Source organism: Carcharhinus amblyrhynchos, chromosome 35 (assembly GCF_965287045.1).
Source record: "Carcharhinus amblyrhynchos chromosome 35, sCarAmb.v2.hapA, whole genome shotgun sequence".
NCBI lineage: Eukaryota > Metazoa > Chordata > Chondrichthyes > Carcharhiniformes > Carcharhinidae > Carcharhinus > Carcharhinus amblyrhynchos.
In genome coordinates, this window is record NC_137358.1 from 1,219,452 (window position 1) to 1,238,543 (window position 19,092).

At 43.4% G+C, this 19,092-nt stretch overlaps 1 protein-coding gene across 4 annotated transcripts in view; it reads left to right on the forward strand.

Moving 5' to 3' along the window:
• Positions 1–19,092, forward strand: part of LOC145361548 (CCR4-NOT transcription complex subunit 3-like) — a 75,117-nt gene that overhangs the window by 40,382 nt on the left and 15,643 nt on the right. For 3 of the 4 annotated variants that reach the window (XM_080217374.1, XM_080217376.1, XM_080217375.1), the window contains 9 exons: positions 2,477–2,566; positions 4,791–4,919; positions 6,037–6,063; positions 6,183–6,251; positions 12,182–12,401; positions 14,110–14,252; positions 14,993–15,046; positions 16,028–16,200; positions 18,230–18,372. In XM_080217374.1, coding sequence (XP_080073500.1) covers positions 2,477–2,566; positions 4,791–4,919; positions 6,037–6,063; positions 6,183–6,251; positions 12,182–12,401; positions 14,110–14,252; positions 14,993–15,046; positions 16,028–16,200; positions 18,230–18,372 — 1,048 coding nt within the window. The remainder of the gene's footprint in view (positions 1–2,476; positions 2,567–4,790; positions 4,920–6,036; positions 6,064–6,182; positions 6,252–12,181; positions 12,402–14,109; positions 14,253–14,992; positions 15,047–16,027; positions 16,201–18,229; positions 18,373–19,092) is intronic. The other variant, XM_080217377.1, reaches the window with a different exon arrangement.

Sequence of the window (19,092 nt, forward strand, 5' to 3'; positions counted from 1 at the left end):
CTTCTGACTTTAAGTAAGAAGGTCAGTGATGGCTGGGTCTAGGACACCTCCCTGAGGAGCTCCTGCAGCAATGTCTTGGGACTGAGATGAGTGATCTCCAAAAGTATAACCATCCTCCTTTGTGTTGGGTATGACTCCACCCAATGGAGAGCTTTCCCCTTGAATCCCATTGATTCCAATCTTGGTAGGGCTTCTTGATGCCTAACTCAGTCAGATGCTGCGTTGTTGTCAAGGGCAGTAACTCACACCTCTCACCCTTTCCCTTCCAACTTCTGTGTTGAGAGAAACTAAGCTGCGGTTGAGAGACTGCTACTTTCACAATCATTTCCACGCTTCATATAAAATCATTATGGTGGTGTCTGAATAAATGCAGCAACTGTTTTAGGCACAGCAAGATCCCAACAAAAATGGACATGAAGCAGAATGTCAAGCTGGCTCAGTTGGATGGTCTACTTTGCATGTTAAAAACATTTAATTTTCTGGCATTGTCCTCCTGTTTTCCTTCCAACCCCAAACGCACCTTTACACTAATCAGCCATGGCATCAATGATGAAAACAGAATAAACGGTGATCAGGATGAACTCAGCAAATAGCATGTTTTTTTCATTTGCATTTGTGGGATGGCATGGTAGCACAGTGGTTAGCACTGCTGATTCAAGCGTCAAGAACCTGGGTTCGATTCCCCGCTTAGGTCACTGGCTGTGTGGAGTTTGCGTGTTCTTCCCGTGTCCGAATGGGTTTCCTCCATGTGCTCCGATTTCCTCCCACAGTCTAAAAGACATGCTGGTTAGGTGCATTGTCCTGAATAGGCGCCAACCAAAGTATGGCGACTAGGGGATTTTCCACAGTAACTTCATTGCAGTGTTAATGTAAGCTTTACTTTTTTGACATGGGCGTTGCTGACTGACCAGCACTTATTGCCCATCCCTAGTTTCCCTTGGAGGGAGTTAAGAGTCAGTTGCTGTGGATCATATGTAGGCCAGACCAGGTAGGAACGGCAGATTTCCTTCCCTAAAAGACATTAGTGAACCAGATGGGTTTTTCTGACAATCGACAATGGTTTCATGGTCATCACTAGATTCTTAATTCCAGAATTTTTTTTATTGAATTCAAATTCCACAGTCTGCCATGTAGACTGGGTAGATTCGGTAAGAATGTTTCCAATGGTGGGGGGAGTCCAGAACTAGGAGTTATAGTTTGAGGATAAAGTGTAAACCTTTTAGAACTGAGGTGAGGAGAAATTTCTTCACCCAGAGTGATGAATCTATGAAATTCCCTCATGCAGAAAGTAGTTGAGGCCAAAACATGTGATTTCAAGAAGAAATTAGGTATAGCTCTTGGGGCTACAGGGATCAAGGGACATGGGGAAATGGCAGGATCCGGATATTGAATTTGATGATCAGCAATGATCAAAATGAATGGCGGAGCAGGCTCGAAGGGCCGAGTGGCCTCCTTGTGCTTCTATTTTCCACGGGACATATCATCATAAAGGGGATTCCGGGGTTAGAGTGTAACAGAAATTCAGGCTTCTGATGCGTGTGGATCACTTGACAGTTGTCAGAAGTGCTGAATTGTGACACAACAGAATAGTCTCTTACAATTCTGTCATTCTCTCACCGACTTATTGTCTTCATGTTTATCAGAAGCTGATAGGCTTTGCTGAGGGGGCGCTCGTGCAGACTTACAGACCTCACTCGCTATTTTGAAACAACTGAGTGAGTGGTAGGTCCCCCTGTTCCGAGAAGCTGGAATTGATTTGGAGATGGATTTAATGAACAGGTCAGATGACTGGATAACCTTTCAATGGTAACATGGTGAATGACTAATTTATAGTTCAAACCAAATCACTAATCCAATTTCAGCTGCTTGTGTAACTTTCTCCCTGCATCAAAAAGAAGAAAATGTAAAGTTGCTGCCAATGTTTTTCAAACGTTTGAATCCATTTGAAACTTTGGCTCTCATAGTCCCTGCTGTACACAGAGTGGAGAGAAATCTGACATCACAGAAATAGTTCCTACTTCAGTAATCCCTGCTTTTTAGAAGTATATATGTGTAATGTCTAACTCAACCAGAGGAGATATATTTTTGAGTTGCATTCCCTATGTCTGCATTAAAACAATTGAGATGCTAGCAACAGCGAAGCAGAAATAGTTCTGAACATGTTAATATGTTTGCTAAAAATAGCACACAGAGGGAATTATTGGCATTCAAACAAAAATACAAATAAGGAAACTTTTAAGAAGTCATGCCAGTAGAGAAGTGTCAACCCAGGAATCCCCAGTCATAGAACCAGTTCCATCTGATTTTTCTGTTCAGCTGTACAGCTGTATAATTCTCATGCAGTGCCCATTTCTTCAACAGGCCCAGGATCAATCTGCTGTAAGTTGCTTCCAGTAGAAAAGCAACAGGTTGTGTGTCATTCTGCCTTCCTGCTGATGGTTTGAATTTGTTGTATTGTGTTCTATTTTCCCTGCAGAGGTTGCGAGACCAAATAAAGACATGGGTGGCCTCCAACGAAATCAAAGACAAGAGGCAGCTACAAGAAAACCGAAAACTAATTGAAACGGTAATGTACCCTCACAATGCCATTGCAGTACTGTACAATGCCTGTTTGTACCACCCTGCACCCCCACAGAGCCATTGCTACACTGCACATTGTCTGTACCACCCTGCACCCTCACAGTGTCATTACTATACTGTGTAATGCCTGTATCACTCTGCACCCTCACAGGGCCATTGCTGTACTGTACAATGCCTGTACCACCCTGCACCCTCAGTGTCATTGCTGTACTGTACAGTGCCTGTATCGCCCTGCACCCTCACGGGGCCATTGCTGTACTGTACAATGCCTGTGCCACCGTGCACTGTCACAATGTCATTGCTGTATTGCACAATGCCTGTACTACCTTACGCCCTCACAATGTCATTGCTGTAGAATACAATGCCTGTAACGCCTTATACTCAAGAAACTTGATACCATCCAGGATGAAGCAGCCTGCTTGATTGGCACCACATCTACAACCATCCGCTCCCTCCCCACCAATACTCAGTAGCAGCAATGTATACTGTCTACAAGATGCACTGCAGCAATTCACCAAAGATCCTTAGGCAGCACCTTCCAAACCCACGACCACTTCCATCTAGAAGGTCAAGGGCAGCAGATACATGGGAACACCACCACCTGCAAGTTCCCCTCCAAGCCACTCACCATCCTGACTTAGAAATACGTCGCCATTCCTTCGCAATCGCTGGGTCACATACCTGGAATTCCCTCCCTAACAGCATTGTGGGTCAACCCACAGCATGTGAACTGCAGCAATTCAAGAAGGCAGCTCACCACCCCCTCCTCCAGGGCAATTAGGGGTGGGCAATAAATGCTGGCCCAGCCAGTGATGCCCATGTCCCATGAACGAATGAAAAAAAAAACACCCTCACAGTGTCATTGCTGTACTGTACAATGCCTGTACCACCCTGCAATGCCTTTACAGTCCCCCAATACCTGTACTGTCTTGTACCCTCACACTATCATTGCTATACTGTACAACGCCTGTACCACTCCGCAAGGCCTGTACAGTCCTGCACTCTGTGTCATAGCTCTAGATTTTTCCTCTATCACGTTATGTGCAGTAACTTCCTGACATTCTGTACTACTCTGATGTCATGTGTTCTGTACAACAGCATGTCCTTACTCCACCACCCCAATTATCTGGGTATTTCCCACCAGGTCTTATTGTTGCTTTGTTGTCATTCTTGTATACATTAAAAGTGTAGACTGGTTGGTTAACTTTGACCAAGTTCCTCTCTGCACAGTTTTAACACAGGTACTAAATTTAGTATGCATGCACTAATTATTCAAATGAGCATAGCACCAACCAGAAAATTTGCTGTTTCCTCTCTGCTCTTGTCTGCTCTGGACTTTATAAATGATGTCCTTGCTTTTCAGCTGTTGCTTAAGAATACCTTCCTTTTAGTTCCACTATCTGCTGTGATATTGGGCCATGTTGTGCGATTGCCTCATTATCTGTAACACTGAGCTACGTTTTGTCAGATTGCCCCCCTGTGTTTTTTTTAACATAGCTTACTCTTGTTTAAAGCCCCACATCCTGCCTATATTCTCTGCAGGTTTACACAGACTTATTCCTGCATTTTCATACAAAGTACAATGAAAGGGATGCTTTAATAAAAGCCAATGTAAATTTCTAGAAGTCAAGATGGAAACTGAAACAGGGAGGCTGTGGTTCTGTTGTAGATCTCACTGAAAAAGGTGAAAGTTAATCCCCAGGAACGCTTGGTACTGCGTAGTGCTGCATAGACATGGTGTGCATGATATGGTCACATGCTGACTTTGATAGGCTTGAGCACTGGGAATTCTTTCCTTTCTGCATGTATTTTAATGCTTGCTTTTTATTGAAGGAAATTATTAGTTTGATATGTTACAGTGATGATAATTGATGTATCTGTACCCAGGGTTTTAGTCCAATTCAGGCACAGCCTGAACTGCCTGTGTTATCCGAAGATACCAGGTTTGAGTGCTGTTGTTCTGACACTCGAATCTGCTGGCCTCAGCTAATGGTCAGTTGACCTATGTTGCTTTGTGATTATTGAATGAGAGAAAGAAAACTTATCACCTCACTGCAATTGTCACTCCATCAGCCAGTCACAGAGGAGTCTGAGGCTTGTCTTGGTCAGCTGATTGGAGGCAAGTGAGTGGGGGCCAGGGTGTAGAGAATGCGTAGTGCGATTTTTAAATCTAAATTTGAGGTTCAAGTATTTAAATCTTTTCTATAAAGCAAATGGAAAGGTTCAAGATAGTGGAAAGAGAAACAAAGACCAAAGCCTATTCTAAAGAAGGGCTGGGATCAGCGACGAAGGTGGATCCTGCACAGAAGGAAAAGGAAGAAATCTGTCAGTGGCTAACGGTGAGTGATGGCAGTGTAGCCCGAATATTTTTCAGAGGGTCAGGGTTGACACAACTCAGGCCAGTTCAAGAGCTTCTGCTGTTGCTCCCAGAACTTGCCGCATTGTAGGCAAAAAGAGGAGAATGCGTGACAAGTCATCAGCGCCCACTTCCATGGGAATGTTCCTTTTACTTCTTACAATCTTTAAGATTTGTTTTTTGTTTGTGTTTTTTGAGATTGCTTCCATTGTTTTTTCCGGTGCAACTTTTTGCATTTCCGTATTGTTTATCCTTGGTTTTTTTTATATGAACATATTTTCCTGTGCAAGTTCCTCCCGCTTCATTATGTTGCCTCCTGCCTGAGACGCTTCACCGCGTTAATGCTGCTGCAAAAGTGCAAGTTTTTTTATTATGTGCAGGCCTCGTGCAAACCCTGCTGACACTGGCATCGCAGCAGCATTGTCAGCCTTGGGGCAGTTCTTTGCTGCTGTCACTCTGAGAGCCTTATGCTTTTACTTACTGGAATCAGCCATGTCTGGTCTTCCCCAAGTGCATTTGCTGAGGATAGTGACCAGCAATGAGTATGCGTGAAGATGTGATGTTAGGTGATTAGTCAGAGGCCAGGAGCAAGATTTTGGATGTATTCAGCTACCTGAAACTGTTGAGTATTTTGGAATCTGAAGCCTGGCCTATCAGGAACTCTACAATACGACAGTCTCACAGTTAAAATGGGCCATGTCGTTATTGTTCTGATAATACCTTCCAAATAGCTGGGATTGTTAAAGCAATATAGATCAAAAGAAATGTCAGACTTGAGACAAACTCACAAACCTGGCGTTAAAGAGAGCAGCCAGCTATTGGCCTGCAACTCACTGATTCACGACCAGCTGGACTGTTGGGATGTGGGGTTAGTGCTTTGTTGTGACTGTGTTGCGATTATGTCCCTACTGATTGATGGCCAAGTGGCAATTGACAGCATGATCTGCTCCCCTCACCTCTGCCACGCTTCACCACCCTCTAACAAGGGCTTTATGATGACAAGCTGTCCTGTGAGCAAAATTGGTAAAATCTTGGCATTTAAAAGAGGATTCTAATTAATCATGCAAATCTCTTTTGTCATTATCTGTCTTCCATTTCAGAATACGATAGACACGTTAAATATGCAGGTGAGTCACCCTGGCTAATTTCACTTTGAATTTATTTTAAACCTCTGTTGATTTATTCATTTATTTCTGAGCCTCATGTTCACGCAGACCAGTGATGGTAATCATGTTGCTGTTCCCAGGTTGATCTTTTTGAAAGTGAAATGGAAACTTTGTCAGCAGTGACGAGGAAAAAGAAAGGTGAAAAAGAGGTAGGAATGAAATGCTTTAATACTCTGCCCATAGGTATAGCCCGGACCATACCCGCCTGTTACTGTAAGACCTGGTGAATATATCTAATGCTGCTGCTGCTATAAAACCCTGTGTACAAGTGCCACCTGTGAGAATGTTGAACATACACCAGGCTTCCTGCATGTTCATTTCCTAACTGCACTATTCCTTACCTTGTTAATCATGACCACGTTGTTAACTGTGGGGATTTCCTGTTTTTTTTAATAAGTCACAGTTGCCATAGTATTTTATTGTTAATGGCTTCACTTTACTCTGGTTCATTGCCTCCAAATTCTGTCCCTTTAGGGGCAGCACGGTGGCACAGTGGTTAACAATCTTGGGCAATTATCTGTGGAGTTTGCACGTTAGCTTTTATTGGTAGAGGGATTGAGTTTCGGAGCAATGAGGTCATGTTGCAGCTGTACAAAACTCTAGTTCAGCTGCACTTGGAGTATTGCATACAGTTCTGGTCGCTGCATTATTAGGAAGGATATGAAATCATTGGAAAGGGTGCAGAGGAGATTAACCAGGATGTTGCCTGGTATGGTGGGAAGGTCTTATGAGGAAAGGCTGAGGGACTTAAGGCTGTTTTTGTTAGAGAGAAGAAGGTTAAGAGGTGACTTAATAAAGGCATGTAAGATGATCAGAGGATTAGATAGGGTGGACAGTGAGAGCCTTTTTCCTCGGATGGAGATGGCTAGCATGAGGGGACATGGCTTTAAATTGAGAGGTGATAGGTAGAGGACAGATGTCAGAGGTAGGTTCTTTACTCAGAGAGTAGTAAGGGAATGCCCTGCCTGCAACAGTAGTGGATTCACCAATATTAAGGTCCCTTAAGTGGTCATTGGATAAACATATGAATGATATTGGAATAGTGTAAATTAGATGGGCTTTAGATTGGTTTTACAGGCCAGTGCAACATTGAGGGCCAAAGGGCCTGCACTGCACTATAATGTTCTGTGTCCTCCAAATATCTGTGTGGGTTTCATCCCACAATCCCAAAATGTGTAGGTTAGGTAAATTAATGGTGCGTTACAGGGATGAGTTTGGGTGGGATGCTCTTTCAGAGAGTCAGTACAGACTCGGTGGGCCAAATGGCCGCCTTCTGTACTGTAAGGATTCTATGCTTCACCATTGACTTCAGCCCTCCTTTCCGATGATTGCCTTGGACTGAAGCAGACTGTTTGTGATCTCACCATCATATTCAGCTCGAAGCTGAGCTTCTGATCTCATGTACTATCCATCACAAAGGTTGCTGACCTCCACCTTTGTAACATTGCTCATCCACTAGTGAAGGCCTTTATCACCTTCAGACCTGGCTATTCCAAAACTAACCTCCCATTCTTCACTCTCCATAATCTAGATCCAAAACTCTACTGCCCAGTTCATATCTTTACCAAGTCCTGCTCATTCATTGCACCCTGTGCTTACTGCCCAGTGCTTCATTTTTTAACATTCTTACCTAACTGGCTAAATCCTAAATCCCTATCTCCTTAACTGTCTCCACCCTGGCAACATATCCCATCTGCCCCACCTCCAATTCTTTTGTTTCTTTGAATTTGGCTTTTTGTGCATTCCTCCCTTCCACCCATTACTGGCCATGCCATCATTCTTCTAGCCCCTGTGTTCTAGACATCCCTGCCCTTTCACCTCCCATATCTCTCTCCCTTTGAGGCTATCCTCTTTAATGAAGCTTCTTGTCACCTTTCTAATCTCCTCCATTGTTTAATAGAATCATAACTACATAGAAGGAGACCATTCAGCCTGTCCTGTGTGTGTGTCGGCTGTCAGTAAAAGCAATCTTTCCCTGCAGCCTTGCAATTTCTTTTTATTTTCCGATGCTGCATCTTCAAGCCTCTTGGTGTCTGTTTTTATCTCTTAATGCCTCTAAAGCACTATAAGATGTTTTTTCTAAGCTAAAGTGCTATTAAGTGCAGTTGTTGATAATATTAGTCATTCACCAAGACTACTGTTAAAAAACAAAGCCTTGAAACTTTCTTTACAAAACTTGTTTACTTTCAGTTCTTCTAATGAATGTGTTTTCAAATAGTTTTGAGGTCAGCATTGTGACTGCTGTTCTCTCTATCTGGGATGTCAAATCCTTAAAAGCTGCACCATGATCTTTTTGCCTGGCAGCCAAACAACAGAGGATTGTTTGCAGAGGTGCTGAGGACCTCACCCAGGGATCCCTATCAGAACTCCCTGTGAGGCAGAATATGTCATGGATTTGAGGCTTTGCCAGCTTGGTATACATAGTGGCACTCTAACTTGTGGGATTTGATTTGATTTGATTTATTGTCACATCTATTGGTATACAGTGAAAAATATTGACAAAAAGTACCAATCACAGAGGTGGAAACAAGAGAGTGCAGAATGTAGTGTTACAGTCATAGCTAGGATGTGGAGAAAGATCAGCTTAATATAAGGTAAGTCCATTCAAAAGTCTGATGGCAGCAGGGAAGAAGCTGTTCTTGAGTCGGTTGGTACGTGACCTCAGACTTTTGTATCTTTTTCCCAACAGAAGGAGGTGGAAGAAAGTATATCCGGGGTGCATGGGGCCCTTGATTATGCTGGCTGCTTTTCCGAGGCAGCGGACAGTGTAGACAGAGTCAGTGGATGGGAGGCTGGTTTGTATGATGGACTGGGCTTCGTTCACAACCCTTTGTAGTTCCTTGTGGTCTTGGTCAGAGCAGGAGCCATACCAAGCTGTGAAACATCCAGAAAGGATGCTTTCTACGGTGCATCTGTAAAAATTGGTGAGTTGTAGTGGAAATGCTGAATTTCCTTAGCCGTAGGAACATAGGAATTGGGAGTGAGAGGAGGCAGTTCAGTCCTTCGAACCCCCTCCGCCATTCTGTATGATCATGACTAATCTCCATCTCATCCTAACTCCACTTCCTTGCGTTTTCCTCATGGCCCTTTATCCCACTTTTGATCAAATATTTATCTGCCTTGATAGTTTCTAAGGTTCGGCGCTCTGCGTTCGGCTTCGTTTGATAATAATCAAGTCAACTCCGGATAGAAGATTTACACCTTTATTCTTTTACAACGTCGGAGCTAGTTTTCCTTAGGGTGGGCAGCCATCAGTGGTCCCGCACTCCCAGGCAAAATTAACTTCTTGGTTCTACTTTTTCCAAACACTTATCCCAGTCTGTAGGTGGGCTTCCAGAGCATTAGCCCATTACAACTTGTCCCTGACTCTTTTACACCAATAGAGCGGTAGTATAGCTGCATGCACAGTTCATAATGTTCTGAAAACCAATCAACTCTGTACACACTCTCATCGCAATAAATCTTTACACGACAGTTAACACACTTAGTACTAGGTACAGCTAGACTACAGAGTGTGATTAATGGTACTTCTGCATACGTGCAGGACAGCATGAGATAACAAACTATACAAAAACCTTATGGCTTTTATATTCTCAGTCTCTTTCTTGAATCCATTGATTGGTTCTGCATCCACTGTACTCTGGGACCTGTGTTTGTTAGATTCACACCTCTGTGAGAAAAAGCTTCTCCTTATCTCTGCCTTGACCCTCCCCGTCTTACTCCACAACAATGACCTCTTGACCTAGACAGTTCTAGAAGGGGGAACATTTGGTTAACATTTACTTTATCAATCCCATTGAGTATTTTATAAACTTCAATCAAACTTCAATCAAATCACCCCTCATTCTCCTGTATGCCAGTGAGTACAAGCCTGAACTACTCAACACTCCTCATACGACAGCCCCTTCAACATTATAAGACCCTTTTCAGACCCCAGTTGGAGTACTGTGCGCAGTTCTGGTCGCCTCACTACAAGAAGGATGTGGAAGCTATTGAAAGGGTGCAGAGGAGATTTACAAGGATGTTGCCTGGATTGGGTGGCATGCCTTATGAGGATAGGTTGAGGGAGCTAGGTCTTTTCTCCTTGGAGAGACAAAGGATGAGAGGTGACCTGATAGAGGTTTATAAGATGTTGAGAGGTATAGATAGGGTGGATTCTCAGAGGCTATTTCCCAGGGCTGAAATGGTCGCTACAAGAGGACCACAGGTTTAAGGTGCTGGGGAGTAGGTACAGAGGAGATGTCAGGGGTAAGTTTTTCACTCAGAGGGTGGCGGTTGAGTGGAATTGGCTGCCGTCGGTGGTGGTGGAGACGAACTCGTTGGGGTCTTTTAAGAGACTTCTGGATGAGTACATGGGATTTAATGGGATTGAGGGTTATAGATAGGCCTGGTAGGTATGGATATGATCAGCGCAACTTGTGGGCCGAAGGGCCTGTTTGTGCTGTAGTGTTTTATGTTCTATGTTCAAACCTGGAATCAATCTAGTGAACCTCTTCTGAAGCGCCTCCAGTGGCACCACACCCTTTCTCAAGGAAGGTGACCAAAACTGAACACAGTATTCCAAGTGTGGTCTCACCAATGCCTTATACAATTGTAACAACACTTCTCTACTTTTATACAGTAGACCCTTTGCAATACATGCCAAGATTCCATTTACCTTCCTTATAACATTCTGCACCTGCATTCCCTTTCCTGAGACTCATGCACAAGAACACCCAGATCCCTCTGCACAGTTGCCTTTTGAATCTGTTTCCCATTTAAATAATACCTTGTCTTTTTATTTTTCCAGCCAAATGAATAACCTCACACTTATCCACGTTAAACTCCATCTGCCAGATACTGGTCCATTCCCTAGCCTGTCAGTCCCCATTTGTAAACTTTTTTATCTCCTCATCATAGCCTGCTTTCCCACCTATTTTCATGTCTTCAGCAAATTTTGCTATCTCACACCGTCTATGCTTGTAGATCATTGATGTAAATTGTGAATAGTTGTGGTACGAGAACTGAACCCTGAGGGACCTCACTGGTTACAGATCACCAACTGGAGAAGGACCCATTTACCCCAATTCTCTGCTTTCTATCAGCCAGTCAATTCTCAATCCAAGGCACTACTCTATCCCCAACCCCTTGGGATCTGACCTTCTGGATCAGTCTCTTGTGTGGCACTTTATCAAATGCCTTCTGGAAGCCTTTTAAGAAAGTAGAGGTGCTGGTGGATTTCCTTAACTATAGTGTGGTGTGGTGCTGAAGACCTACTAGAGCCTTGAGCATATCATCTAGGCTAACACTATAGGGCAATAGCGAGGGAGTGGTGGAGTGTTAGATGTGCCATACTCAGGATGAGACATCAAACTGAGTCAATGTTTCCCAATTCAGGTAGACAAAATACTCCACAGCTCTTCTTTTGAAGAAGAATAGGGATTTCTTCCAGTGACCCGGCCAGAATTCATCCTTCAGCTAACATCCCTAAAACTGATTAAATGATCATTCATCTCTTCTCTTTGTGGGACCTTGCTTTGTACAGAATATATGCTACATCTGCCAGTAAAACCACAGTGACAGCAGTCCAGAAGCAATTGCATCGGCTGAAAGGACATGAAATGTGAATAAAAACACTCACTATTCAATATTGATCATAATCCATGGTCTATTTGTATTTTGCAGTCTATCTTGTTACAGATATAAAATAATAATAATGGATAATAATAAGTCTGATCTAATTCTTAACCTTTGCTTGGCCCCTTCAGAGTGGCACAGTGGTTAGCACTGCTGCTTCACAGTGCCAGGAACCTGGGTTCAGTTCCCGGCTTGGGTTACTGTCTGTGTGGAGTATGCACATTCTCCCTGTGTCTATGTGGGTTTCCTCTCACAGTCTGAAAGATGTGCTGGTTAGGTGTGTTGGCCATGCTAAATTTTCCCTCGGTGTACCCGAACAGGTGCTGGAGTGTGGCGACTAGGGGATTTTCACAGTAATTTCATTGCAGTGTTAATGTAAGCCTACTTGTGACACTAATAAACTTGAACTAATAAGTGAACTTAAAATTTAAACTTTATCTAACTTGTGACAATCTTTCTGCAGAAACAGGACAGGTTAGAAGAATTGAAGCAACACATCGAGAGGCACAGGTACCACATTAAAATGCTGGAAACTCTGCTGCGCATGTTAGACAACAGCACGATAGAAGTGGACCAGATCAAGAAGATCAAAGATGATGTCGAATACTATGTTGATTCTTCTCAGGACCCGGACTTTAAAGAAAATGAGTTTTTATACGATGATCTTGATCTTGAGGAGATAGGTAAGTGTATTCTCATTGTGCTGCTTGTCAAATGTCTTGTCTACAACCAATGGCAAAGTTACTTTAAACTAACCAATGGGAGGCAACTTTTGCTGGGTAGACCAGTAGTGTTTGTGTGTGTGTGTGTGTGTGTGTGTGTGTGTGTGTGTGTGTGTGTGTATTAAGCCGTGGAAGGCCCAGAGATCAAGGTGTTTCTACCTCCTCAATTTGGAACTATGAGTTTATTTCTCTGAGAAATTTATTTTTTTGTCGAGGAACTTGGTATATTTTTTGGAACATGTAAAGTAGCAGGAAACACTCCTCGTTATTGGTGGAGCTGGTAACAAATGGTTTAAGGTGAGAAAGAAAGGGTAATGGGTGAGTTCAAAGCTCATACTCAATTTAAAGCAGCTATTCTTTGCAAGGCCACTGAATCGAGTGACTCGGGTCATAGCTCTAGGCTGGCAAGGGTGGCACAGTGGTTAATACTGCTGCTTCACACCATCAGGGACCCAGGTTCGATTCCCGGCTTGGGTCACTGTCTGTGTAGAGTCTGCACGTTCTCCCCATGTCTGCGTGGGTTTCCTCCGGGTGCTCTGGTTTCCTGCCACAGGCCAAAGATATGTGGGTTAGGTTGATGGTGCTAAATTGCCCTTTAGTGTCACGTGGACTAGCGGGGTAAATATGTGGGGCTATGGGAATGGGGGCTGGGTGGGATCGTGGTTGGTGCAGACTCAATGGGCCGAATGGCCTCCTGCACTGCAGGGATTCTATAAACTTCACACTGCAGTGGATGCAAATAGTTAACTTTTTTTACAAATGTAATAATGTCAGAAAATACTCTGGCCAGCCGTGATCACCCTCCAAGAGACAGGGCAGTTCGAACAGGGTGAAAGGAATAGAAATTCAATTGATTAATAGATGTAACAATGAGACAGATGAAGAATAAGCAGAATGTGCTTTTGGGAAATGTATGGTCACTTTTGATTAAACTTGACAGTTGAAGTAGCAACAACGACAGAGCTTATCACTGAATGAGAGGAGTTGAATGGAGTGGTTGACAGGACATGTTAACAGTCTGAGGACATCAATTGTGCTGTAGTTAACACAAGTGTTCATTAATTATATGGTCAGCAAAAAGGGTAATCAGTGAGATCCAGGGCTCATGTTCAATTAAATGAGCTATTCCCTCTAACCCTGGCAGCTGTTTAGAACAACTAATTTTCAGTGGAAGTTAAAGATTCCTGTCAGCGTAAGAGCACATGAGAGTTAACATTATTCTCGATAGAATAAAGTTGAGATGTTAAAGAAGAAAGGAGCTTCTAAACTGCTAGTGTGTGTGATAGAGCAGCTCTCTCTGAATTGGATCATTTACCTGTTTCATGAAAAGTATTGAGTGCAGAACTGTGATTGGCTGATGTAGAGCATCACTGACAAACCCACCATTGTTACTCATTACAGCTGACTCCTGCTTACAATCAGGACAAACAATTAGAACAACTAGTTTGCTTTAGAAAGTCTAAACTGATGTGGAGTTTAGAATAAATTTCAGATGGTAATTTATCCCTGAGGCTGAGGGTGTGTGAGCCAGTCAGCTAGCCGGTTAACAGTGCTGAGTTAGGAGGGACTTGTACCCTCACTACTCTGTTTCAGTCAGATTACTATGCGTCGTTGTGAGCCTGACCAATTATATCTTCTGGTTTTAATGGAACTCACTCCGTTTTTCCAGCACAAACATCAATAATGGCAACATCACCAGCAAGTAACAGTAACAGCAACGTAGAAGATGAGCTTTTTAACCAGTGTAACAGCACTCCCACCTCTACAACGTCAAGTTCTCCAGTACCGCTCAGTCCAGCTAACCAGTCAGTGGTGAGTAATGATGGTTCAGGATATATTTGGACATTCAAACCAGACGCACCTATCCCACGCAAACCAGAAAGTGATTGAGTCCATATCGGAAATGTATGAGATTGACCCTATAACGCTGACCCAGTGCGCGCTCATACAGTGATCGAATCATTGCCTGGATTTATCAGACTTCTCCACTACCTCACTAGATCACAGTGGATGATGGTGCAGTTATATTGCTTCATTTTGGCTAATCTGTTGATATGAAGGCCTTGTAGTTCACTGCTCTGTGTAAGGTGCCCTTTGCAACGTAATGATGCATGACCCATTTTGAATTGTGCTACTACACTTAGAGCAATGTTTTGCCCAGCTCCTCTGTAGATAGTTGGATATCATTTTAGAAGCAGTGTTCTATCTGTGCTGCACCCAAATGACTAAAGTCTCTGAACATTTCAGTGTTTGGTCATTTGATTGTGAGTCCATCGCAGGCAAACCTGCTCTTATCTAGTTATAGCCATTTTCCAGCTCGTGGGAATCTTGGAAACTTGCCTCAGTCCCATCAGACACAAACCCATTATCCAACTCCTGCTGCTCTGGTTTCTGAGTTAATATGACTCAGGAGAGAATATGGATTCAATTTAAGGATTTTCTGCTCCATGTAGCTTAATACTGTAGAAAGGCTGTACTTTAACCCACAATATTGTTGTGACGTTGAAATTCTTAATGTCTTTGGTGCTAATTTTAAAATGCTTTGTTTGCAGGAAAATCACGAAGATGAACGGAAGCGGAGTAGGTCAGACAGCGAAATGAGCTTGGTCAGTTTGCTTTTCAAGGGAGTAAAATACACTTGTGTTGTAAAGATTGTATTCCATCTTATATTGTGTATAAGCTGAAGCTTTGAGGAGAACAACTTTGTTGCAGATTGAATTTGTCACAGTGCGATCACTCCAGCCCCCATTTCTACCAAAACTAGAGGTATTAGTGGGCTAGAGTTGATGGTAACTGTAGTTTTTTTACTTTGTCAACCATTTTAGTTTTCATTTGAGGGTTCAGGCAGGGGCCTGGAGCAGCTCCTTAACTGGCTGCTGGAGTCACCAGCCCAGGGGCAGCTTTTTAATTCTTCCTCTGCCCCTGAGAAAGCGTTCACTTATCATTCGCTGCCTACTCTCATGGACCTGTTAATGCTCAGAATTTGTGGAGATTTTGGATTGGAATATGAGTGTTGCTGTCTTGGATACAGGCTGAAATTCCTCCTGCTCTGGAGGCCTATGAAGACTGGTATAGGTCACTGAACAAGCAAACCACAAGCCCAGAGCAATGCTCTGGAATTTTAGGTTCAAATCCCACCACAGTAGATGGTTAAATCTGAATTCTTAAATAAACCTACAATGACTGTTGGGCCTTGGCATGTTTCTGGTGTGGCACAGACAACAGCATCATGAGGTTCAGTATTTCCCAGTTTCGTTTTGTGGGAATTAAGCCTGATTTTAAAATATTACAGATACTGGAATCTAAAAAGCAGAAAATGCTGGAAACACTCAGCTGGTCAGGCAGCATCAGTAGGATGAGAAAGAATTAACGGTTTAGATCAGTGACCTTTCAGAAGGCCTGGAAGGTGAGAAGTTAATAACTTTTTAAGCAAGTACAGAGCTCGGGGATGGGGGAGGGAGGAATGGGAAAGGAAAAAGCGGTGGGGGAAAGGTCTGCAAAGGGTTTGAGAACAAGATTTCTGTGTTCCCGCATCCCACTTGCCTTGTATTCACAACACTTCTCTGCTCTCTTTTTTCCACCCTCAGTCCCCTGCAAAGGTTCTAAGCAGCAAGACTCACCATGGTAACAATCTCCCTCCATCCATTTCTATTTCCCAGAGTGCGCAGGGGTTGAACAGCACAAAAACACCGACCCTGCCCTCGAATGGATCCAGTAATGGGGGAAACAAGCTGCTACAATCCAACAAGAGCTACTCTCTGTAAGTACAAATAACCCTAGTGCAGCCTTTAGAAATAGCTTCAACCCTGTTTCTGACATCCTTGGTGTTTTACTAGTATAAAATGCCTCATGCTTTAACATTGCTCTAGTGAGTATATAAAGGACAACTATCAGTAATGATGCACGTGACGTCCGTTGGAGAATCTGTGTTCCAATTCTATTAAGGGTGAAGAGTACACAGGGTTGGGTTCACAAGGGCATTAGTTCAGTTTAGTTCGGATAAGTGCACAACATTCTTACACCAGGATCAGAACGTTAGCTTTGAGCCCTGCTCCAGCTACTGCCCAAGCTCGTATTCTGTGGAGGAGCCCTGTGCTGTCAGAGTCCTCATCCTTGAGATGAAAGTTTAAACTGAGATCCTAGCTAGTATGGTGACTCAGTTGTTAAAGATCCAGTGGCATTATTCATAGTGTTCGCCTAGTACTCTAGTCAGCTTTCCTCCTTCAAACAACACAACCACAAATAAGTAGGTGGTCATTCGCCCATTTGTGGGATCTTGTCTAATGTAATTGCTGCATTTCCCTATAAAACGTTCACTGCACTTCAAAGGATTTTGCAATATGTAGAGTCCTTTTGAGATGTGATGAGGCCTGAAGGATGACACCACTTCTCGGCCAGGGAAGATTATGGCCAAATCCTGGAGTGGCTTGAACTCAACCTTTCAATTGTCTAGTTAGCTAGTTCTGATTAATGATTACAGCCATTTCCATTGTCTGTAATTGTCTTGAGTAAATGAGCTTATTTGATGCAACTGATGTATTTTAGGTGAACTGGACCCATAGTGTGGAGTCTGCCAGTAATCAACATTAACTTGGCAGCTTCAATGATAAAAGGTTATCTGAGGTGGGGAAGATTCTCAATGTGTTTGGAGTATATTTTGATGTTCAGGCTGATTGAAAGGGAGCTCTAGGTCTGTTTTTGGGCTGTGTGACCTTGACACTGGATGTATATACACTGAATCCCAGAGGTTGCAGTCACCCCCATTACCTTTTCATTTGCCTTCCGTGGGACTGGTACAGAGCAGTGTTTAAGAACACTTGCCAGCCCACCCTCCTTCCTTTGGTGACTGAGAATAAGATATCTGTTTGGGTATGGTGTCTTCTAGATTTGATTAGTGGGACCTAATACCTATTCACATTGGGAATGTTTGAATTCTGTGTGAGAACGATGGTCCAAATTTGCTTGTGTGTAACCACAGCTCAATATCCTTTCTTACAAGGGGCTATCCTTGTATGAGCTTTTGATGATTAATTCTTCACTAGAAGTAATTCACACTCTCATCCCACCCAGAATGGTATCTGGAGGTGTTTATCTAAGCTGGCGCAAAGGAGGTAAATATTTGGATTGACATTTTTCCTGAATATCTATGGTGCATTCTGAAAGCCAGATACTGAAATCTATGCAATGAGATTTCAGAGGCTGCATTATCATTGATTCAAAAGTGGCAGAGACTGATTTCATCCAGTGTGGGCTGAGCTGTGAGCAAAGCTGCAAAACCAGGCCTCTTCAGCCAGAACACGGAGGCATAAACTTAAAATTAGGACGAGGTCATTCAGAATTCTGTTAGAAAGCACCTTGCATAAGGGATGATGGAAGTGTGTCTGTGTGTTGGAGAGGAGCAGTGTTGATGAAAGGCATCAATTGTAAATTTCAAAACTATAAATTTTTTTTGTGGGGATAAAGGTTAAATCCGTTACATGAGGTTAGCCATGATCTTGTGAAGCAGGTATGAGGGGCAGAAAGGCTACCCTTTCTGATGAAAGCAGATGATTGAGAGGAGACCTTGTGGAATTACATGTGGCTGTAGTAATATCGTATTGAGAAAACAATTGAGGCTGCATTTGAGGCACAGCCAGGAGGCAATTTATCAAACAAATGAGGAGCACGTTTAGTCAGATAGCAGGGAATTCATTGCACAAATTGGAGTGGGCTGGGACGATAGGATAGTGGAGTCAATAACCCTGCGACCACCTGAGGAATAAGTTGTTTTTCTGGTGTCTGTTTTCCAGGACGCAGGGAACAAATTCAGTTTCTGCATATGCAGCAGCTGTGGCAGCAGGAACCACCACAATCAACACCACCAGCTCATTCCAGTCAAGACCTGCCAATGCTGTGCCCATTCCCACCAGCAAGCAGCAAAACGGAACTGCAAGTATGTAATAGTGGCCACCCTGGCTGCAGTTATTTAATGTGATGAGCATGCCTCTTCACTGTTTGAGCATCAGTGATGTAAAATTATCTGGGACTATGCAATGTAGTGGGTTGTACCTTTTCCCCCTCTGGGACACGGTGTGGTCAGATAGGCTGGAAGAATAGAATAGAATCCCTACAGTGCAGGAGGAGGCCATTCGGCCCATCAAGTCTGCACTGACCACAATCCCACCCAGGCCCTACCCCCATATCCCTACATGTTTACCCGCTAATCCCTCTTACCTAAGCATCTTATGATTAAGGGGTAATTTTTAGTGTGGCCAGTCGACCTAACCCGCACGTCTTTGGGCTGTGGGAGGAAACCTACACAGAAAGGAGGAGAATGTGCAAACTCCATACAGATAGTGACCCAAGCCAGGAATCGAACTCAGGCCCCTGGAGCTGTGAAGCAGCAGTGCTAACCACTGTGCTACCATGCCGCTCAGTCAGCGAGAAGGTTTTTCTGGTTGTAAGGGTCACACATTAAATCCAATTAGAATAATCTCATCCAGCCCTAATTGGCACAAAGTTGATCACCTCACTCAGCGGTTTGAAGAGGGATTTGGATGTGAAGTTTGGGCTCAGCACATTGCTGGAGCAAAGTAGAGTAAGCATTGCTCTGTACCTAACCCATGCTGTAGCTCAGTACATGATGCTGATAATCTATCCAAAACAGGCTCTG